At 56.2% G+C, this 22,194-nt stretch overlaps 2 protein-coding genes and 1 long non-coding RNA gene across 15 annotated transcripts in view; 1 reads left to right on the plus strand and 2 right to left on the minus strand.

Moving 5' to 3' along the window:
* Nucleotides 1-647: 647 nt before the first annotated feature.
* On the minus strand, nucleotides 648-10,596 carry LOC118550395 (uncharacterized). Its single transcript, XR_004924540.2, has 4 exons — nucleotides 10,204-10,596; nucleotides 9,548-10,004; nucleotides 8,844-9,076; nucleotides 648-5,174 (listed from the first exon to the last, which is right to left on the minus strand). It is a non-coding gene; the product is annotated as an uncharacterized LOC118550395 (long non-coding RNA).
* TMEM200B (transmembrane protein 200B) lies at nucleotides 8,504-12,247 on the plus strand. 2 transcript variants are annotated; one of them, XM_036115445.2, is made up of 2 exons: nucleotides 8,504-8,597; nucleotides 10,569-12,247. In XM_036115445.2, exon 2 carries the CDS (start codon nucleotides 10,589-10,591, stop codon nucleotides 11,510-11,512), a length of 924 nt encoding a protein of 307 aa, XP_035971338.1. In that variant the 5' UTR covers nucleotides 8,504-8,597; nucleotides 10,569-10,588; the 3' UTR covers nucleotides 11,513-12,247. The 2 variants fall into 2 exon arrangements, with proteins under 2 accessions (XP_035971338.1, XP_035971337.1); XM_036115444.2 differs by lacking the exon at nucleotides 8,504-8,597 and adding an exon at nucleotides 10,001-10,310.
* A 140-nt stretch (nucleotides 12,248-12,387) lies between these two features.
* Nucleotides 12,388-22,194, minus strand: part of EPB41 (erythrocyte membrane protein band 4.1) — a 195,126-nt gene continuing 185,319 nt past the window's right edge. For 11 of the 12 annotated variants that reach the window (XM_078073541.1, XM_078073527.1, XM_078073525.1 and 8 more), the window contains 4 exons: nucleotides 20,298-20,399; nucleotides 19,069-19,149; nucleotides 15,897-16,001; nucleotides 12,388-15,419 (listed from right to left, as the gene is read on the minus strand). In XM_078073541.1, coding sequence (XP_077929667.1) covers nucleotides 15,903-16,001; nucleotides 19,069-19,149; nucleotides 20,298-20,399 — 282 coding nt within the window. In that variant the 3' untranslated portion in view covers nucleotides 12,388-15,419; nucleotides 15,897-15,902. Of the gene's footprint in view, nucleotides 15,420-15,896; nucleotides 16,002-19,068; nucleotides 19,150-20,297; nucleotides 20,400-22,194 lie in introns of those variants that run through there. The other variant, XR_013448300.1, reaches the window with a different exon arrangement.

Raw genomic sequence — 22,194 nt, forward strand, 5'->3', positions numbered from 1 at the left:
TTCCACGTACGTGAGCTTTTCGGTCAGGCCACGCTAAACCGTAGCTGTTTGAGAAAACTATAGTATTAGAGGGTGTGTGTGCTTTCGGCACACACGGGGGCCTCTGGGCGCGCTGGCCGCCACAGGGGACGCGGCCTCCTGCCAGTTGACTGAGCCGGGCGGTCAGGTGTCACCGCTTTCCCGGAGGTGTATTATACTCACAGTGCAGGAGTCTCACCCCAAGGCAAGTGGGGATTTAATCAGATCCTATCAGAACCCAAATCTCTTCCTGAGAGAGATGGAATAATTTATCCTCAAGTCCCACTTTCCAGGAACCCCCGGTGTTTGTTAGTCTAATCAGAACCTGGGGGACGTTCCTACAGAAATGCACATTAGAACCCCCATAACCCTGTGCGTTACACCTGGCCTTCAATATGGAACCTGTGGCCGGACTGTGATCCTGACCTGTGGCCAGAAAGCTCCAGAAGGGAGAGGGAAGTCTGGAGGCTGCAGGGCTTGGACTCCCGACTGCTGTCCTCCTGAGGGGACAACACAGAGGAGTGAGTTCCTAGCACAAAGGTGTGTCCCCGGGCGGCGGTATTTAGAACAGGACGGACAGCGAGAGCTGCCCACGCCGACAGGACACCCACTCAAGCCAGCCTCCGAAGTCCTCTTCCCCATTCAGGAATTTATTTCCATGAAAAGTCTTACAAAGGCTTGGATATTAAATATCATTTACTGAACCGACTTCATTGGGAAGATGCGAATTACTGGAAAAAGATGAAAAATTCAGGACCACACACATCAGTGACTACAACGTGGTGTTATTTTTGTCCTTTAGCTGCTTTTAAGTTGACTGTAGGTTCTTTCAATGATCCTTCAGTCATCCTAATGTTTTCTCTCAAGCATCTCTTGACAAGAGATTTGAGGAGCCTCTTGGAGCATCATCAGTGGTTCTTCCAAGCCCGAAATCTGTGCTGGACTCAACATTGAGGCTGGTGCCTGGCAGCCCTCGCAGGGACACCTCGGCTTAGTGACTGGAGGTGCTGGGGTCCCTGTGAAGAAATTGCCAGGACCTGTGACCGTCCAAGGACGTTTTCTCCTTGTCCTTTTGGCTACTTCTTCTTACTGGAATATCTCTTTGTACTGGAATAAGACATGAGGTTCCTGCAAAACGTCAGTAGGAGGTCAAGTGACTGAGCTAATACTGACCCAGCACCGACTCCACACCAGGCCCGGCGGAGGGGGCTTACACCTGTCAAGTGACCTGGTCCTCACAACACCCTTGTGAGGTCAGCATGCTGTCCCAATCTTAGAGGAGGACATGAGATACTAGGCAGGGTAGGATCCTTGCTACCTTCTTGCGTGTGACCTCAGACAAGTTACTTAACCCTGCGTCATAGTTTCCCATCTGTAAAATAAGGACAATAATTCGTATCTCTTATCTCCCAATTCTGTGTGGAGGCTCAGGAGTCAGACAGACCTGACCTGGAGCCCTGCCACAGGGAGGGAAGCACCTGCTGGGGCCCACTGCAGCCCGGCCACCTCCTGGGTCTCCTGGTCCCTAACATGAGCTGATGCGGACTCCACGGGGTCTGGCTGCTCCCTGCCTCTCCAGCATTCCAAGTGGAGGGCAGGAGCTCCCTGGGCCTCTGGTCCGCTTTGCAGTGGTGAGATAGTCATCGCAAACATCCCAGGATTGTGGCCTGTCTGATAAAAAAGCAAACTTCTACATGCCTGGGCTGGATACACAAGCTAGGGGCTGGGCTAGGCAAGCTTGGTTGGAGGGAGGGCACCGCAGAGCCCCGGACAGGTACTCCAGGGCCAGAGTTTGGGTTTAAATCAAGCAGTCCTGGGCCCAGCCCAGCTCTGTCACTTACCATTTTGGGTTTCTGTGCCTGTTTCCTGTGCTGCGGACGGGAGCCCGTGTCCCAGCAGCGCCTGGAAGGGGCTCCCACGCGGGGTAAATCTGACTCCCCCCCCCCCCCCACGGGGTTTCGTCCCGTTCGGCTCGGCCACAGAGCTCCCCTCCCTCCCCGCGCAGGCCGGCCTCCCCAGGCTGAGTCCTTTCTGTCGGAGGCCCGTGACCACGGATGAGGCCCCGGGGAGCACACGTGCGCTCCCAGGATCTCCGGATGGGGACCAGGCCCGGCTTCTGGGCTGCAAACGCGACGGCGCTCGGCACCGGGAAGGGAGGCGCGCGCGCGGGCGGGGCGGGGGCTGCGCGGGCGCAGGTGCTGGGCCTCGCCGCCAGGTGACGCCGCCTCGGCGGAACCCCGCCTGCTTGCGGCGCCCAGGCTTCTGCGAGGACCCCCACTGGCGCCCCGGCTGCAGCGCTGTGTCTCTGGCGTACTTCCCGCCGCCCCCCGCCGCAGGCCTGGGAACCAAGCCCTGGAACTGCAGTCCTGCCTCACCGAGATGGGGAAAGGCGAATCAGGGCGACTTGACACATGATCAAGCTGTGTGACCTCGGGCATGTCACTCACCCTCCGTGGGCCTTCTTACTTTGACTTTACAAAGTACTTTATTCAAGATCCGGAAGCTGGCATTTGACTCCATGATATCGACAGAACTGGGACCGGCCCGGGGTTGTAGTGTCAGGGTGGGAGAAACGACCATATAGTCTGAGAGCCTGAGAGTTGCTCTCCAAAGGGCCGGGTGACGGACAGGTAGCTGGATTGAACTCCCAGGGGGCCCCTGGCTTCTCTTGGCACAATCAAAGGGTGGAAGATGGCTGGCCAGCCTGCTGCCAACTCCAGGGCTCCCTTGCCCCTGCCGACCTGCCCTGGAGGATTCTCACCTTGACTCCCAGGCTCCAGAGGGGTCAGCCTCTGCTCCCCCACTGCCTCATCACCAGTGTGACTTGTCACCAAACAGAGGAGCCCCATCCCCGTGGTATCTAGCAAGCACTCCTAGTTGTCTCCCAATGTCATTTCCCAGCCTCTCTTGGGGCTGGGTGTGGCCCACAACCTTGTTCTGACCAATGGGAAGGGAGCATTCTGGACATGCGCATGGGAGGCTGTGCCTTTATAAGGGGTGTGGAGCACAGTCCCCTTTCCCAGCCCCATTCTCCCTGGCTGGTCCTCAGACTCAGGGAGGGGGGCTAGTGAGCATCTTCAAGCACGAAGACAAGGTGGGTGCCACACCTCAGGAATGGCAGAGCAACAAGATGGAAGGAGCCTGGGTCCTTATCCACCCACTTCATGTTTCCAATGCTTCTGAGAGTGGGGGGCTTACAGCACCTCTCCATTCTACAGAGCATGGAAAGGAGGGCTCAGGAAGACAGAACCATCTTCACTGGGTCACACAGCCCGTAAGTGGCCAGGCAACAGGTCAAGCCTTAGTCATGGACTCCTAAGTCTGGGCTCTTCTCAAAATCACTTCCTTCATTCCTGCCTCGAGGGTCCCAGGGGAAGGGGCAAAGCAAGAGAACTGGGAAAGGTTAGGGCGGGAGGGGGCCAGAGCAGCCGGCTTCAGGAACAGAACCAGAGGACGGGGAGGCAGTGGGCTGCTGCTCTTTCCCACGGCCACCAGAGCCCGTCTGCAGGGGCAAGCCTCCCCAGCGCCATACCTGCCCCTGGATGGGCCTGGGGCTCCGTGTCCCGCACCTTCTCTCCGTGTTCTTCGAGAAACTATTACAGGTGCCACGCTCACAGTTTGTGAAGTCCTTCCCCAGGTACATATGGATCAGGCTACTCCCCTGCTTTAAAACCTCCCATGGCTCCCAGTGCCAGAGGGCTGAGCCCTACACCCCGAGCCTGGTGTTTGAGGAGGCTTGTGATCAGGCCCTGAGCCCTTCATCCCATTCCCCGCTCCCTCTCCAACGCCTGCCCCCCACCCATGCTTCCAGGCTGTCCACCTGCTGTTCCTGCTGCCTGGAATATCCTCCCCCTTTGCAGCCTGGGTAACTCTGCTGACCCTGAGACCCAGCAGGAAGGCCCCCTCCTCCATGAAGTCCTCCCTGCTGCCTGCCCCCCACATAGAGTCGGCTGTCGCTTCCTCAGCTTTTGGTGGATGGTCTGTTCACTTCACCCCCTGACGCATCTGGATGGGGCCCAGGGCTGGCTCCTCTCTGGTCCCCAGAGGAGGTGGCTGAAGGGATACTAGCCTCACTTTCACATTATATAGGAGAGGAAACTGATGGACAAGAGCCAGTTGAAGACCAGAAAAGCTCCAGTGCCACTGTGTTTCCTGCGGAGCCCCCTCCTCATTGGAGGCCTTTGCCTGCCTGCTGCCATTGTCCCTGCTTTGCAGAGGAGAAAACAGAGCCATAAGGGGTGAACTGACTTGGCCACGGTTGCAGGGCTAGTGGGACGTAGTGTAGCATCATATGGGTGACAAGGGGTGATAGTGTCACCTCCCTCTCAGGGTTGTCTTGCACACTTAGGAAGGTAACAGGTATGAAGGGGCTGGTAGCCAGAAGGAGCTTGACAAGATGGCGACTTCCTACTGTCATCCCTCCCCTAGGGACTCAGGCAGGAGGCTGGCTTTGCTCTGTCCCCCCAGGAGGGTCTCATCTCCTTGGCCTTCCCAGTGTCACCCAGGCTGTACTCCTTCTCTTCTCTGGGCTTGGGAGAGCAATGGAGACGGGAAGCTCATTCTTCCCAGGAGCTTTGCCAGTGACAGAGACACCAGGGAAGCCATTGCCCAGCTCAGAGCTTCCACGGGTGGGGGGATGGACTTGGGGTTCCCATCCCAGCAACCCCTGAAGCCTGAGCCCGGGGTGGGGACCTGTAACTGTGGGGCCTGAAGCCCAGCTCTGTCATTCACAGGCTGGGTCACCCGGGTCTAATCACCATGCCTCTCTGGGCATTGGTTTCTGCCCTTATAAAATGGGGCATTGGCACTGGGGTTCTGGATTCTACTTGCCAATCATTTCTTACTGAATCGGCCTACCAGTTCTTCCTGTAAAGGACCCATTCCAGAGGCAGGAGCACGGAGGGACTCCCGTGATGTGCCCGGACTCACCCAGTGACTGAGCGGTAGCATCAAACTGGGTCTCGGAGCCCCCGTGCTCTCTCCTCTCCTTCTTAGCTGATGCTGTGGTCTTGCTGGGCTGGGGCCCCATGGGCATTCAGCTGTGTCCTCTAAGTGCTTCTGGGACGGCCCAGAGACAAGGATGGTTTTAGACACCCCTGGGGCTCAGGCAGGAAATCTGGGGCAGCCTGGACCCAGCCAGCGGGGTTGTTCCTAAACTGGAGATGAGAGAAGATGAGTTCCCAGGCCCGGCTCTTCTGTGGCCCTGGGCGGGGTTGTGACAGGCAGGACATGACAGCTGCTCCTTCCCCGTCGTGGCTTTCGGAGAGGACAGGGAGCCTCAAGGAGGCAGGGACCTCAGGGTCCCTGTGTCCCGTTCCCTGCACCCCGGGAGAAGCTTGGGGGGGAAATGCCAACCACCTTGGCCCCAGGGGACAAGAGGCCCAGGCCTCTCCTGGTGCAGAAGTAAAGGAGTCCAGGTCACACAGAGGCAGATCCAGGCGGGAACTGATGTCCCAGTACTAAGGCCACTGGCTTCCCACATATCTGCCATGGCACTCCCTCTGTGGAGGGGGAGAGCACTTAGCAGCCTGGCTGTGTGTCTGCGCGGCCTCTCTGAGCTGCTTTCCACTTCTGTAAACTGGGCCTATCACTGGCCTCCCAGAGCTCTCGAGAGAATCAAGCAGGCTTATGTTGAGGGAAAGAGGACCCTTTTCTCACTACCACCCCAGATGACCCCAGGGAAGGTTTCTCCAACTCCTAAATACCGGCTTCTGTGCCCCAAACCCTGGGGTCAGAGGAAGGAACAGCTGTTTTGTGGGCAGCCACTTCGTGCCAGATACGGAACATCTGTGCTCTTACCTAAGCTTCAAAACGGCACTGAGAGGTAAGTATCATTCCCCGCTTTTTGTGCAGATAGGGAAACTGAGACTCGGAGCTGAGTCCTTTCCTGCTGTCTGGGCTGGAGCCCCAGGGGTGCACATTAGGAGGGACCCCCAGGGTAGGGGAGACACAGGTCAATGGAGGGCCAGGGCTCAGGGAGGGGCAGGACAGACCCAGTCCTCCCCTCAGAGGGGACACAGGAGCTAGGCGCAAATCCCAAACACGGATTTCAGTTCTGTGAGCAGAGCAAAGGAGAGCTCGGGGGAGGGTGTATAATGGCGGGGTGGGGAGGGGCAAGGCTGAGGAGCCCTGGGGGCCCACAGAAGGTGCAGAAAAGGTCTGAAGGACCGGAAGGAACCAAGGGGATGATTGGGAGTGGGAGTTCCTGCCAGGAGTAAAGGCAGGGGCCAAGCCCCAAGGCCAGAGCACAAATATGGGGATGAGAACAAGTTCAGCTACCAGGGGAGGGAGGAGGGTGGGGAGGCAGGAGCCAGTGTGTGCAGATGGGAAGGGATTTTAAACTCCATTCGGACAGCGCTGGGGAGCCACTGAGGGTTTTAAGCAGAGTGAGTGAGTGGTTTAGATCCAGGGGAGAAGGCAGCTAATTGGGGATCCAAAGAGGGCGGTCCACAGGACTTGAAGGATTGGGGGGTATGGGGGAGAGGAGGGAGCCTAAGGTGACACCCCCCTACCCCCCCATGTTGATGGCCCTCTGGTGGGCAGTGGGGCCCTTTACAGGGCGGGGAACAGGAGGAGTAGGAATGGGCCATGATCACTGGGAGCAGGGACACTTCTGGGGAGGTGTCTGGTTGCTGAAAGTGAGGCTGGGCTTGTGGGCCCAGCCCCGCAGAGCCCCAACGTCAGGAGAGGGCAGAGGCGGCCCAGAGGAAGAAAAGTCAGGAGGGGCAGGCAAGAAGAGCAAGTGGTAAAGGCCAGGGCAGGTGGAGTCGCAAGGACAAGGACGGAGACTGTCCGAGCTTTGGCCTCGAGGTGGTGTCCCCAGGAAAAGCAGCCACGGGGGACAGGGCCGCAGACAATGTTGGGTGCAGCGTCCAGCGAGCGGTAGGTGGGACTGCCCGAGGGCGGGGGTGGGGGGCGGCGTAGAGGGGTCAATGTGCGGGAATGGAGGTCGACTGGGGGTCTCGAGCAAAGGAGGTGGCAGGAGGGGACAGGAAGGAGGCCACCGCCTCAGTGGAGCCTGAACCACAGCCCAGGCGCAGAGCGGAGGGACTTCTCTCTCGAGCTCAGGCCGCAGGAGCCTTCAGTCCCACGCGGCGGCAGGAAGGCGACCCCGGCCTGGCTCTCCGACCCTACAGGACCCCTGGCTCGGCCCCATGCGCTCCGCGGGAGGCCGGTAGCCTCACGGTCGGTCCCGTAGGAGACTACGCCCCCAGGGGTGGCCTCGGTCGCTCCCAGGGATGCCTGTCCCCGAGGGCTGGGCAAGGAGCTCCCGGGGCGCTGAGGCCACCCCCGGTCTCCTCGGCCGAGCTGGGTTCGAGGCCTAGCCGTGCTGTGTGGCGCCCTGCGAGGTGGGGTGGCCCAGGCCGGCGACTTCCTCGAGCTCCCCCCTCCCCGCCCGGGGCGCACAGCCGGGTCTCATTACCGCCCCTCCCCCTCCCCCGCGCCCCGCGGGCCGGGGGGTCTCGGCGGCCGGGGGAGGGGCGGGTTATAATCAATCCCAGGCCGGAAATTCCTCCCGAGGGGCCCGGGCTGCGGGGGCCCGGGGGGGGGCGGCTCGGAGCCTGGCCGGCCTCCCGCGCCACCCCTCCTCCTCCTCCTCCGAGCCCGCCCCCCGCATCATGGAAACTGGGCCGCCAGCCGACCCCCTCGCTCTGCTCCGCATTCCTGCCTCGGGGGGCGGGCGGGGCTCGAGAGCTGGGCGGCCCGGTCAGGCCCGCGGCGGGGGGCGCCCCCAGTGCCTCGGCGTTGGGGGCCGACGCCGCCTCCCCACTCCAGATGGGGCACATCTTCTCAGGGAAGGCCGACGGGACCCGTGACCCTCCGTTAGACTCACTCAGCTCTGAGAAGCGGCTCAGCCCCGCCGCCTCCACCCCTGCCGCGGGCTCCTATTCACTGAGCGCTCGCGGGGCTACCTAAGCTGCGCCCCGTGTCGCGTGCCCGCCCCCAACGCTGGATTTTCGCCTCTTGCGAGGCGGACACCATTAAGCCCATTTTCCAGGTGAAGGCAGTGAGGATCATGGAGGGGAAAGGCTGGGGGGCGGGCGGAGCAGGGACCCGGCCGCCTCCTCCGGGGAGCTCCCCGGACGGCGCGGGGCAGCAGTGGGCTCTCAGACGCCCCCGCGAGTCCTCTCCCGGGCGCCTGGAATGAGGGGCTCAGACAGGCGCGGGAGGGCGTGCGGGCTTCGAAAATCCTGTCTGCGCGCTCGCTGCGGAGCCGGGCAGGGCTCTCCAACTCCGGGTCTCAGTTTACCCACGTGGGAAGAGGGGGCCTTCCCAGGCCTCTGCGAACGACATAAGCCCGGGACTCGGGCCCCCGGATCCTCCGAGTCACTAGGCGAGCACACAGCGCTTACCTGCGACCCTCAGACCCGAGCTGCTGCCTGCTTCCAGCGGTGGGGCCTGGCGGGGTGCTAGCCAGTCAGTCCCCCGGGCTCCTGGGGGCGGGGCTTGGGCGGGGCCGGGCGGGGCCTGGGAAGGGGGCGGGGCCAGGGGGCCAGGACTCGGCGGAGACGGCGGCAGTGGCCGGAGCCGCGGCGCGCGGACTCGGACCAGGACCCGTCCCGGCGCGGCGGCGCCAGGTGAGCAAAACTAGGGCCCCGGGTTCGCCCTCCACTTTCCTCAACTTTTTGTTTGGCCCCTCCCTCCGGAAAGGCCCTGGGGGGCGGGAGCCCGGTCCGCCCTTTTCCCCCGGGCGGAGTGTGGGCGCGGGCGGAGGCGGGACCCCAGAGTGCGAGGGACCCGGCCCAGAGCAACTTCCCGTGGCCTGAGACCTTCCGACTGTGGCTCCAAGTTTATAACCCCCTGCGGTCCCAGCGTGGACTCACGCCTTCCAGAGTCTTGGGGTCTCTACGTGGGAGCCCGTCTCTCCGCACGCCTCCGCCTCCCTCCCCGCAGGGACGCGCGGGGGCTCCGGGCGACCTTTCCGGAGTTGGGGCTGGGGCACCAGCTCTGGCCTGGGGCGCGGTGGTCACTTCTGCGGTTTCGGGCTGGGGAAGAGGCTCCACACTCAGAGACGACCGGGGAACGGCCCTTGCCTCCTCCCAGGACGCTCCCGTGGCTGTGCCGGGAAGAGCACAGCGTTAGCTAGGGTCCGGAGGCCCGGCGTCGGGTCCCGGGGGAGCCCCCTCCTCGTGTGACCCCGGCAGGGGGCTCTGCTTCTCTCTGGGCCGCAGTTTCCATCTGTGAAAATCAGGCTTTGGACGCCGTAGACTCTGCGGCTCCGTGCTAGGCCCTGGGCCTTCGGCACTCCTATCGGAGGCAGGGATGGGGTGTCGTGCCTTGAGCTTCGGGGGTGCGGATGGGGAATGAGTGGGGCAGCAAGACCTCCTTTCTGGGGCCTCGGCACGGATTCCAGCGCTGAAACTGTTTAGAAACCAGACTGGGGGGAGTGAAGACGCACCACTGGACAGCGAGGTCCTAGCCCTCCTCCCCTGCGGCCCAGGGCGTCTGGGGGGGGGGCCCCCGTTTCCTCCCCCACATACCCCCCTTCCGTGGGGGCCACACCACACACAGCCCAGCTACTCCTTACCCGGCCCGGCTTCAGTTCTTAGGCCCCAGGACGGGAAGGGCTGAAGCCAGGCGGCCCAAACTGGGGCGACCTGAGGTGCTGGGGCGGTGCTGCTCCGTCCGGGACGCGGGCCACTGAGGCCTCGGGTGGAGGAGGCCGGAAAGGAGGACAGGCGGCGGGAAAGGGGGATGATTCATCCCGAGGAGCTCGAATTGGAAACGCTGCAACCTGGGAACAGCCTTGCCCGGGCCGACGGGAGAGCTGGGGGGAGGTCTCCCGGCAGGGCCCCCAGCCCAGCACCTGCAGCCCCCTGCCCCCTGCCCTGGCCACTGCCCAGCCGCTGGGGGAAGGGAAGCCTCTTCTACGCGGAGTTGAAAGCCATCCTGGGCAAAGTCTGCCGCTGGTCTTGGTCAGAACGGTCTTCCCGGAGTCTAGCTCAAGTCTCTCCTGCTGCAGCTTCAGTGCAGGCTGAGGAGGTCTGAAGGAGGGGGCGGGCAGGAAGAGGCTGGAGTCAGTGACACCCTCTCCTTCCTCCGCTGCGGTATGTAAAGCGCAGTAGGGGGGGAGGTGGGGCCCGCGAGCGACCCCAGCGGACCCGGGCGGTCTGAGCGCCCCCTCCCTCCTTTACTACGGTGCACCCACGTGCGGGGGTGAGGTCGATCCCGGGCCGGACTTACCCTGGAGACGCCAGTGCCGGGGGCCCGCACACCTCCCGAGGCCCGGGGTCGGCGGGCTGGCGAAGAGGGTGCAGGCGGCCGGAGCCCCGCAGCCGCGGATGCGCCAGGTAGCAGTCCGCGCCCCCCTCCCTCCTCTCCGCCCGCGGGTCCGGCCAACTCCGGCTTCTGCCGCGCGTCCCTGGCTCGGAGCTCCGCTGCGGAAAACCCGAGCGGGGGCGGCTCCCCGCCTCGCGGCCCGGGAAAATCCGGGGGTGGCCGCCAGGGATCTCCAAGCGGCCTGGGCGAGGCAGCCGGATCTTGCCTCCCAATCTGGCGCTCCGACCCTAGGCCCGTCGGTTCAGTCCTTGCCTCCCATCTCTCCGCAGAGCGCCCAGACGACGGCAAGATGACAGCCGGGAGCCCCGGAGACTGCGGGGAGGTGCGGAGGAGCCCCGAGGGCCGTGTCTCTCGCCTGGGCCGCCGCCTGGGCCGCCGCCGGCGCCCGCGCTCCCCGCCCGAGCCTCTGCGGGTGCGGGCACGGCTGCGGCTGCGCTCGCCGTCGGGGGCGTTCGCGGCGCTGGGGGCGCTCGTGGTCCTGGTGGGCATGGGCATCGCTGTGGCCGGCTACTGGCCGCACCGCGCCGGGGTCCCAGGGCCGCGCGCTGCCAATGCCAGCGCGCCCCCCCTGAGCGAGCTGCGACGCGAGGGTCGCGGCGCGGGCCGCGGGCACGGCCCGCACGAGCGGCTGCGGCTCCTTGGGCCCGTGGTCATGGGCGTCGGCCTGTTCGTGTTCATCTGCGCCAACACGCTGCTCTACGAGAACCGCGACCTGGAGACGCGACGGCTTCGCCAGGGGGTGCTGCGGGCTCAGGCGCTCCGGCCCCCTGACGGCCCCGGCTGGGACTGCGCCCTCCTCCCCAGCCCCGGACCCAGGACTCCCGGAGCCATAGGCTGCACAGAGCCAGAAAGTTGGGACCTGTCCCCGCGTCGGGGTACCTCACCCGTCCCATCAGTGCGGAGTCTGCGTTCAGAGCCTGCTAATCCTCGCTTGGGGTTACCTGCCCTGCTCAACAGTTACCCGCTGAAGGGCCCGGGGCTGCCCCCACCCTGGGGTCCACGGACCCAGACTGGCCATGTGATTATCACCGTGCAGCCCTCTGGTTCCTGCATTGAACATTCCAAGTCTCTGGATCTGGGCCTCGGGGAGCTCCTGCTTGGGGCCCCAGCGGCTCGAGACTGTGCTCACCGGAGCTGGCCACGGCTGGACCGCCTCAGTCTGGGGGGTTATGCCAAGTTGGAAGGAGGAGGGGACTTGGGAGCGCGGGTTTGAAGAGCAGGGGACAGCCTGCTAGAGGGCTGCAGCATGGACCGTGGTAACAGGACCAGAAGTCCCAATGTCTAGTAGATGCATCAGTCACTTCCCAGACGGGAGATGGATGCTCTGGCCCCAGCAGCTGCTAAGGCATCCTGACTTGCATGTCGGCAGAGAAATGCCAACTGCACAAGGGTTCAATCAGCTGGAGAGAATGTTTTCATGTGGAGTCTGGAGACAAGCATGACTCGGCCTCGGGAACTCTTTAAGCCTCCAAACGTGGCCTTAGCCTTGGACAGTACCTGAGGCAGCTGGAGGTCCAGGTCGGGGTGATTGGGAGATGCAGCAGGTGTCTCGGCAGATCCAGAGTGGTGGGCAAGGACCCCTAAGACTTGGAAGGTAGGTTGGGATCTTACAGGCTGGGCCAGGCTCCCTCCACGGTAGCACCAGTTGTGGGGCTGGGGGAGATGGGCAACGGGGTAGAGTTGAGACCCTCCACTGCCATCTGGGATGGGGACTGAGGCGTTAACTCCCACCACCTCAGCCCCTCTCTCCCCTCAGCCATGCAGGGTACACGCCCTAGGGCTACACTACTGCCAAAGCCTTCCTCCGGAGGGTCCGGCCCCTTCCTGAACAGGTCCGAGAAGCCCCCTTCTCTCCTTTGTCATGGCCTGTGCTGCAAAATCTCCCCCCGACTGGCAAAAAGCATCTGCCAGTTCTCCTTTTATACAGCGTTGAAGCTGCATTTTGGCCAATGTGGGTAGCTTAATTTAGAAAAGAGTCTTTCCTAGGGTCAAAAATTTGAGTCTCCCTTACCCATGTGGAACTTTTCCCAGATTGCTGGTAGGAGAAGAGAACTTCAAAAGTCGATCAATTCTCAGATTCAGTCCTGGTTTTTTGTGGGTTTTTTTTGTTTAGTTTATTGAAAAATGCAATACAAGAAGCAAGACCAAACACATTATCTAAACACTACACCACTTCTCTTACTACAAAAGGCCAAAACAGCAGACCTAATTATTGCCTTTTTAATCTAAGGATCTTGCCAATTTGATTCTGCTGCCATAGTTCCTATTTTGTCAAGAAATGTAAACAACTACTTGACATGATTCATAATTTTAAAAAAATTTACAAAGCTCCTTCATTTTTGTCACCAAAATAATACATTTCAGAGAGATTTGCAAAAACCACCAGCCTGGGGCTGAGATCCTGGGCAGATCTTTCCCACGAGCATTCCTTGGTGTCAGTCAGGCCATAGCTCTGGTTCTACTTCCCAGGGTGGTTGGGGCCCCTCCCGCTCAGCTGCCTTGCAGAATATGCGATGGGGGGGCCTGGGCAGGCGGGCAAGGAGGCCCCAAGAGGTCCCTGCACCCAGGTTCTGTGGGCCCTTGGCTTTTTAGGTCCTGCTTGGTGGGCGGGCGGGTGGGTGGGTGGCAGAGACCTCGTGTGGCTTGGAGGAAGTCTTTACTTCTCAAGTGAAATAAAAATAAAATTGCAGTGAGAGTTGTCACTGTGGTGTGTCTGAGTCACTTCAGGAAAACGGCTGCCAAGTCTCTGACCCTGGAAATGAAGCTCTCTCCTCCCCTCTTCACCATTTCCACCTGGACAGAATCTGTTTTTCTTCACACACACACACAAATGCACACACAACTGCAGGAAGAAAAAAAAATCCAAACAGTTGTCAAACCCCCAGATCTGTTCCCAGAGTGGGAGGACAGGGGAAGAGTCTTGGAAGGACACCCTCTTCCTAGCTTGTCCAAATCTGTGGCTTCTCAGTGCTGGAAGGGCATTTGAGATCTTCTGGCCCAACTTAGAGTGAAGGAAGCAGAGAAAAGCACGGTGAGCTGGTGACAGAGCCGAGGGGGCGTGCAGGGCCCCGTCAGCAGTGTGGACAGCGAGAACTCAGCGGGCTCGGTTTGTGATGCTCATGTTGTGCCTGCTCCCTCACCCCCACCCTCTTCAGTCCACAGCTGTCCACTGTGGGAGCTGGCTGGTAGGTCTCTCAGCAGGACAACTGGCCACTGGAAAGCGAGTTCCCGTTACATGCTGTTTGATGTGAGCTGGATTCCCAACCTCACCACCACTCCTGGCAGCACGGCCCAGGCTTAGGCCCCAACAAGCAAGCCCCACCATTTCTGACCCTATGCCCACAGGCCGGAAGTCTGCTCCTGAGACAGGATGATCCTTTCCCCCAGGCCTGTCACGCGTCCCACCTGAGCTCTTCCTGTCCCTCTCCAGAGAGAGCTGCCTCGTGGTTAGTAGCAGGCTCACAGAAGTACTGAACGAAAAATGCACACATCTGAAATCAGTTCAAACCAACGGAGTTTGTCTAAAACAAGACTCAGCCAGTCGAGGCTTTGGACACATGCGGCTGGCTCCCACTGTGGGGAGCAGAGGTTTTAGACTTTTCTCTTTCGCTCACGGCTCTTGAGCCCCCAGAGACTGCTGTGACCCACCGTCTATTCTCATGAAGTCCACCTCTGTCCCACCATACGATTCTAAGAACTTCCAGGCAGATGTGTTTGTGGGAAGCCAGCTGGAAGATGAGAGAAGCACTATTGAATAAAAATCCCCCCAGATCTACCAGGAATGGTGGAATTGGGCTCATCAGTCAGTCCCATTTTCAAAACCAAGCAAAAAAAAAAAAAAAATTAGAAGTAAAATAAACCCACAACCCACCACAAAAATCAAGCCTACAACACCCGACAGACCTCAGATGGTGAGTGGGAATGAGCAGAGCTGGTGTTTATGCTCCCTGTCGTGTGGGGTTTTGTGGGAAGGATGGCGCCTAAAAGTCAATTCCGTTGCTCCAGAAGGGTGTCTGCAGGCAGGTACTGGTCAGGAGAAGAAGGGTCAAGGAACACAACCTCCTCTCTGAGTCACATTTCCGGTCATCCCACGATTAAAGAAAAAGGCCCAGGGTCGGTCACCTGGAAACACTTCTTAGTGGGATCTGACTGAGGTAAACTCTGCCATTCCCTGTGTGAAGTGCACATTCCCAGAACTAGAAAACCTTTTTTTTTTTTTTAAACTTCATCAACTTTCCTTGCCCAAATCACTACTAAAAATGTGCCATTAGAGCTTTCGGCCAAAAGTGCCTATTTTTGTGTGAGTTTCGGTCTCCTGAGATGGGAGGTGGGGGGAGAACTTAGCAGAGCCACTGCTTCTGATGAGGTAAAAGGGGAGGGAGGGCAGGAAGGTGAAGGCCACAGATTTGTTCAAACATTCACAGTATCAGATATATCTGAAACAACTTCTTATGTCTTTGATCTAACGAAGCTCCAAAAAGAAAGAACAGGAGGAAAGAAGGAAAAACAATACTACATTCTTAGCAGAGATCTCTGCCTCACCAAAACCACCCTCAAAAGAAGGACAGGGATGTCTCCCTGGGGTCTGTGGATCAGGACAGGTGCCCTGCCTCACTTGGTAAAGTCACATCATTGGCTCTGAGAAAGGGCTGGTTCATGAAGTTTCTGCTGACATTGAAAGGGTATAAAACTAGGGGAGGAGCAGGGAAGCCCCATTAAGCTGGCTTTGGCCCCCAACACAGCTGACAGAGTCTCTGGAGGATTTCCTCAAGAATTCTGTAGACCTGTCAGTATCTGGGTTGGAAATAAATGGGGAGAGGCTAGGTTGAAGGGGTTACAAACCACCGCATAAAAAAACAAAAAGCTCTTTAAAAACAGTCCATAGAGTGAAAAGTTGAACAATTTCTGGTATCACAATATAGAAAAAGGTATTAAAAGAATCAGCAATGTCTAGAAGACTCTCTCGGTATAAACTCCAAATAGAAAACGAAATTAATTTTCTGGTGGTTTAGAGTAATTTTGAAAGCCTGATGTCTTGACTATTGCAGGTAAGCTTCTTTATCATTTTGCTGGTTTTCTCTTGGATGGGAGACAGGCCGGGAGTTGGGGGAGGATAGTTCCTAAGAGGAAAGAAAGCAAACTTTTTAAATCCTGCAAAGGGAGACAGCCACCAGTCCCAGTGCCAAGTTCTTGTGGTCCCAGGTGCCAAGCAGGCCCTGAGCAGTTTTACTGAGGAGCCCAGTCCCCTCTGGTGATTGATGGCTTCTTTGAGTCACTTGTAAACTTCTAGGCGTAAATTTATCTGGATTCCTGGCTCCCCAGAAGCAGCTACCCGCTTCCAATTCTTGAGTCTGGCCTCCGAGCTTCAGCCCTCTCTCCTCTATGCCCCGAGCCCTCATTTCTAGACCACTAGGTTCTGCTTTTCTTGGTTTTGTTCTCCTCTGGCCCTCTCAGGTTTGGACTCAAGAGATACCTGTGACAGCAAAGAGCCTTTACTTAGGTAAGTCCCAGCGTGGACACCTCGGGGGCTGTTCCTGTTCAGGGCTCTCTGAGGCTGGGACAGTGAACACCCTCCCCCCACCAAGAATAGCCCTTACCTGAGCTCATTCCTCAGAGATTTCGGTCTCCTGATGGACGACCACCTTGGTCACTGACATGTCTGGGTGCTGCTCCTTTGCCTCCTTGATGGCCTGTACAAGGACCTGAGAAAGACAGAAACCATGCCCGTGAGGCAGACAGCAGCCTGACTGGTGAAGGAAGGCAGGGGTCTCAGGTTATCATTTCTCTGGCAAATTCAGTCTTTCTGTCCGCAGTCAGGGCAGCATTCAGGCTAAGCGACTTGATAACAGACTTCCTTCCCCTATCCTGCAGAGGGAAGCTCTTGGACTGAAAACACAGAGACCAGGAAGGCTAGAGTTGTCTTTAAGGAATCATAAAGGGACTTCAGGGGTGATAGCTGTATCTGCTGGGTGGGTCTGGGAGGATTCACTCAAGAAGTGAGCCTGAAGGACAAAACAAAATCTGTGTTCAACGTAGGGTCACCGGGAAGTTCAGAACAGAAGAGGGAACTAAAGAAGCATGCTACAAAAAGGAAGAGATCTCTTTGGCTAAGGGAGAGGGAAGTAAGGAGGAAGAGTGGGACGGCCTATTACATGCCATGCACTGGCCTAAGCACATTATTATTATTGTATACTTAATCTTCATTTTTTCATTTTATTTTTAAAGATTTTACTTACTTATTTGACAGAGAGAGAGCACAAGCAGGGGGAGCAGCCAAGGGAGAGGGAGAAGCAGGCTCTCCACTGAGCAGGGAGCCCGATGCGGGACTCCATCCCAAGACCCTGGGATCATGACCTGAGCTGAAGGCAGACGCTTAACCAACTGAGCCACCTCTTCAGAACAACTAAATGAATTAGGGTAGTAGCACTGTTTCCATTTTTTTTTAAAGTAAGCTCTGCGCCCAATGTGGGGCTCAAACTCATGACCCCGAGATGAAGAATCGGGGGCTCCACCAACTGAGCCAGCCAGGCACCCCTCATTGTTTCCATTTTATAGACAAGGAAACTGAGGTTCAGTGGGTAAATAAAGTGGTTAATGTTTCCCAGCTAGTAAGTAATGCAGCAGGGATTTTAACTTAAATCTATAAGGCTTTCGGGGCGCCTGGGTGGCTCAGTCGGTTGGGCAGCTGCCTTCGGCTCAGGTCATGATCCCAGGGTTCTGGGATCGAGCCCCGCATCGGGGTCCCTGCTCCGCAGGAAGCCTGCTTCTCCCTCTCCCACTCCCCCTGCTTGTGTTCCCTCTCTCGCTGTGTCTCTGTCAAATAAATAAAATCTTTAAAAAAAAAAAAAAATCTATAAGGCTTTCTTTTTCACTACACTGTCGTTTAGTTTCGGGGAGCACCTGTATTAGCATCTGGAGGGGTTTCGATCATTTTAGAAAAGCTAAATGATGCCGAGGGAAAGTGAGAGCGATGACACCACTTCTCTCATTGCGCGGCAAGTCTCTGAGCCTCAAGCTCACAGCACCAAGGTGGAAGAGCCTTTGGGAATGGTGACATGGGGATTCTAGCTAGATCTGACCACCTGACTGTTGACCCTGGCTCTAAAGAACTACTTCTAGTAGGGAAATTCCTCTTTTGGTCTCTTGACTCCATGAAAGCCATTCTTAGAAGTGCCACCTCTATAGGCCCCTGGTCATTGTCCCTGATCCTTTTTGCCCACCCCACCTGCTCATGGGTCAAGGCCCAGCCCAAGCCCTCTCTTCGATTACTCTGGCCTACACCGATCTCTCAATGAAAGCCTGCACCACACGACTTCTTGCTTAAGTGCCTCTCCACCCATCCACAGTATGCCACCTCTTAGCCCTTCCATGTAGCCCTCATACCCAGGAGAACTGAGGGACATAGGCGCATCTCTCTGAGCTATCAAGTGTGTTTGTCACAACCACCCGGAAAGAAACCTATGATTATCTTAATTTTACAAGTGGCAAAACTACAGCTCAGAGAAGTAAAATAACTTGCTCCAGGGCACACAACCAGTAAGTTGTGGCATCAAGAGTCAACCCAGGGCTGTCTCACTCCAAACCCAAACACCTTCCGGTCCCATGGCTCTTGCTGTCCAGCACCGATTGGGCACACAGCTGGGGCTCAAATCAACCAGACCAAGGAGGTGGGTGCAGGCTGGTAGCGCAGCAGGATCTACTTAGCTGGGGGCTAACAGGCTGCACTTGGGCTTTGCAGCCTTGTTGCTGGGACCCTGAGCCTGAGTTCTCAGCTGGGAGTCTCAACCCTGCTACCAAGGGAACTGCCATCAGTGCGGCTCAGGCTTCCTTTTTTTTTTTTTTTAGGCACTCAACGTATCAGCATAAAGGCCACGGAATTATTGCTCCAGCACTGCTGTCAGTGATTCCAGAAGCATTTGCATGCAGTCCCTCCACCCCCTCTTCTCTGCAGCTTTACTGTTCTAACCTCACCCAGCAGAGAACTGGGAGCATTAATCCTGACCTTATTATTTGCTAATTGCTTGCAGCACACAATTAGCACCTTAATTAATATAGAAACAGAGAGTTTGAGTGCTCAGAAGGGCCCAGAAATTATCTAGATCAACCTACTCTCTTTTAGGAGACAAAAAAGAATCCGAGGTAGCGTGGTTTGCCCAAGGTCACACAGTAAGCTAGCGACAGATGTAGGACAGACTTGAAGTCAAGGCTCCTGTTCGCAGGCAGTCCACCTCACTCTGCTTCCCTCGCCCCGAGGGCCACTACAGCCCTCTGCAGACAAGGATCACCCCTTCCTTCTGTCTTGCTATCTTCTGTCTCCAGCACAGGTTGAGGTACATGCTATCCCCTGAACAGAACAGCTCCACCCACCCAGAGCCTACCATGTACCTCACACCGTACATCCCGTATCCCACGACTCTCACAACCACCTCGAGGGGAAGTTGCCATAACGCCCATCTTAAAGATGGGGAAACAGAGGCCTAGGAAGTTAAGAGCTAGAATATGGGGAGACCTAGGATTTGAACCCAAGCCTTTTGAGTCTAAGGCCCATGTTCTTTCTATTACACTTCATGCTCCCCCCACCTGCAGCCCCCATCCCACAGGCCTCCGGGGTCTGATTCCCTTCATCCTTCTCATTTAGGCGCCAGAGTAGCCCAGGGGGTCCCTGGGGATGAAGCTGGCAGAGGTGTCTTCTGAAAGCCAAGTCCTGTATCCATCCATCTTCCCGCCCAGGGACCTCTTCCATGCCCAGAATCTCCTCAGCAGTCCCACCTGATCATGGTCAATATCGGCATCTCCTGTGATCACAATTCTCTTCTCAATCCGGGTCTCTGAAATCCCACCTTTTACAGTCTGAAACCAAAGAGAGGTGGTCACATGAGAAAGAAAGAAGGAAGGGGGGGAAAAAAACAGTAAAAAGATTATTCTGAAAGCTCTACTCCAAAATTTCATCTGCTGCTGGGTACTGTCTAGAATAGCTCTCTTACCCACTTGTCCAAACTCTTGGCTACACCTGCTAAAATGAGCACACCTCTATTCCCGTGGATTGCTAAAATCTTTAATAAGCAAAGTGGAAAGTCACAAATCTCTATTTATTATTCCCTTTTTCTTCCTCCCAAACATCACAGAAATTCAGTGAGTAAACAAAACAAGACAGGTGTTTCTTTCTGCTCCTTTCCTGTACATTTTGATTATTTTCAAGAGGAAACTCAGAAGACTATGACCAAAAATGTCACGCAGCTTGAAACTGGGCTCTTTATTTTCAAGCACTTTCATATCATTGATATCAAAAGATCCTCAAGTAGCCCCCTCAGGGTGGGTAGGTTTCCCTAATTGACAGATGAGGATAACCAAGGTCTAGACACATTAAGAAACTAGCTTCCAGTCATCTGTTTCGATAACAGAGCTTGGTCAGAAATCTAGATTTCTTACTTACAAGCAAATATATTTCCCTCTAGTGCTGCAGCAAACATGGACTGTCTCGGATTTTCAGGGAGTAGTTCCAGTTTTAGATAATTTTTCCTGCTTGCCCCCATAAACAATATTTTAATAATTCCAATATTTCAACATGCAAACTATAGTTCCCATGGCCTTGATGCTGGACGTGATATAAAAACTTTTTGTTGGGCCCTGAGTTCTAATTTTTTACTTGGAAAATATGGTTGCACAATAATACCAATGACACCTGTCCTTAAACTGACTTTTTAAACTTACCTCCACAGCCAGACAGGGGAGTGACCAGGGAGACAGGCGGATGTGTAAAGAGAACGGCCACAGGTGACTTTATGAGACTACTGACTAGGCAAGGGTGCCCTCAGGGTCCCCCTAGCTTTACTGCTGGGGAAGCAGCAGAGCCTTTCCCCCTGTGACACTGATTCATTTGGCTCAGTAGGGATGGAGCTGAAAACCCTTGCTTCTAGACCAGGGTCCTTCTTGCAGAGAGAGGCAGCAAGCTTGGCATGCCACTGATTTCCAGAAGGAAGTTCTAACTGGTTTGTTACCTTGGTAATCTGAGTTGTGGTTGTGCTGCTTGTCGTCTCAGATGTGATGGTCTGAGCTGTCAGCAAGACTCCTGGGTCCAAGTCCCCATTGCTGTCGTCGGTCTGCAGAAAAAAACGCAACTCATCATCATGCCTCTCAGGAAGCCCTGTGGGCAAATGTGGCAGGAGGCGGCTTTGCCCTTCAGCTGTACATTCAAAAGCAAAAACCCGCTTCCCTTACAGTGATCGCTTCATAAAGAAAACAATCCGCCGGCAGCAAGGCTCCTTCTAAGAACGCTGGATGGGTCAGTTTCCCTAGCACGGGGTCAGTGACAGGAGCGGGTCAGGAAGAGGAGGCAGGATTACAGCCACAGGTCCAAAAGGAACGGCAATGACTGCACACGTGTGTACAACATTTTAGAGTTCACAAAGGGCTTTCAAAACATTGTCTTTTGATGCCCACACTGTGAAATAAACAGTAAAGGCAGAGACTGATTAGCACTCCCAGGTAAGAAAACCCAGGCCCAGAGAAGGCAGATGATTTGCTCAAGGACTCAAAACTTGTAAGTGGAAGTTGTCCTCTCCACAAACTGGAAGCTCTTTACATATCACCCAAGGCAGGAAAAGTATAAGCTCTTGTGTGCTAAGGCGTGGGTAGGTTCTGAATCATAGGGCAGAACTTTCCAGAAAGGACCGGGAAAGGTCCTTGCCAGGGTTCAAGGGGCCAGGGAATCTCAGGCTATCTTCTTTGAAGACTGAGATGGGAGCCTGGAACCAAGGAGACAGGAAATGTCCCTTTAAGACAACACCATGGGAGGAAACCTACATGATATCTCAATGACATTTCTGACAACAAAACTATTATGGAAATGGACCATCCTGATTAGGGAGGGTTTAAAAGTATTTAGAATGCTGGGCTATGCAACTAAACTATGCAGAGAACAGGGCTGGGGCGACTTCTTATTTCTCTAGAGCTCGCCATATTATGACCAAAACAAATGTATTATGATCAGGCTGAGAAAGGACACTAGCAAAAAGGAAGAGAGATGGTTATCAGTAGCCACTGGGCTGGTAGCAGGACTCAGAACTGCTGACAGTCCTGTGACTAGGAGGGAAACGGAGGAGACTAGGAGGATGCGGGCTGCCCAGAGCCAACACGCTGTCCAGAAAATAACGACCAGTTGGTTCTGGGATTGCACACAGGCTCAGAAAAAATTTAGAGGATTGCAATTCTTTTCAAAAAGAACCCTGCAGTAAAAAAAAGTGTTACGTTACTATCTTTTCCTGCCCTCTTTATAGAAGTCATCTGTATTATAAGCAGAGGCCTCCAACCTTTTTCTGAGCAGAACCACATTTCACTGAGGCAAAACATTGAGATATGGGGGTGGGAGATAGGAGGAGCAGAAGAGAATTAGGAAGAAGAGTCCCTGGCTGAGTTAGTTCCCTTCCAGGTAAAAATCTAGACCAAACGAAGAGAGGGGACATGACTGTGATACTGAAATCTTACCCTAATGCTTTCTTCGGCCCAGACCCACCTACCTACCTTAGATTCAAACTCAAAGAACATTTATTGTACTCCTACTATGTGCCAAGCACAGGATGCAATTGTTACCTCAATTCCACCTCCCAACATCTGAAGTGGGTACTATTATTATCCTCACTGTATAGTTGGTCCAGAGAAGTTAAATACTTTTGTCAAGGTTCTATAGCTAATCAGTGTTTGAACTGGAACTTAGGGCAAGAAACTTCTCATCTGCAGACTGAGGTTTGGGTCCCAGGTCAGATGTAACTAGCGATGGGATCTCGGGCAAGTCATTCTGATGTCTCTGAGCTTTAGTTTTCTCATTCGTAACAGGCAGTACTTAACACAGCTCTGCCCCCACCGTGGCATGGTTGTGAAGATCTAAAGAGATTGTAG

This window comes from Halichoerus grypus, chromosome 5 (assembly GCF_964656455.1).
Source record: "Halichoerus grypus chromosome 5, mHalGry1.hap1.1, whole genome shotgun sequence".
In the NCBI taxonomy this organism is placed as follows: domain Eukaryota; kingdom Metazoa; phylum Chordata; class Mammalia; order Carnivora; family Phocidae; genus Halichoerus; species Halichoerus grypus.

Coding starts and splice junctions, on each gene's coding strand:
- TMEM200B (XM_036115445.2), top strand. CDS start 10,589: ATGACAGCCGGGAGCCCCGGAGACTGCGGGGAGGTGCGGAGGAGCCCC.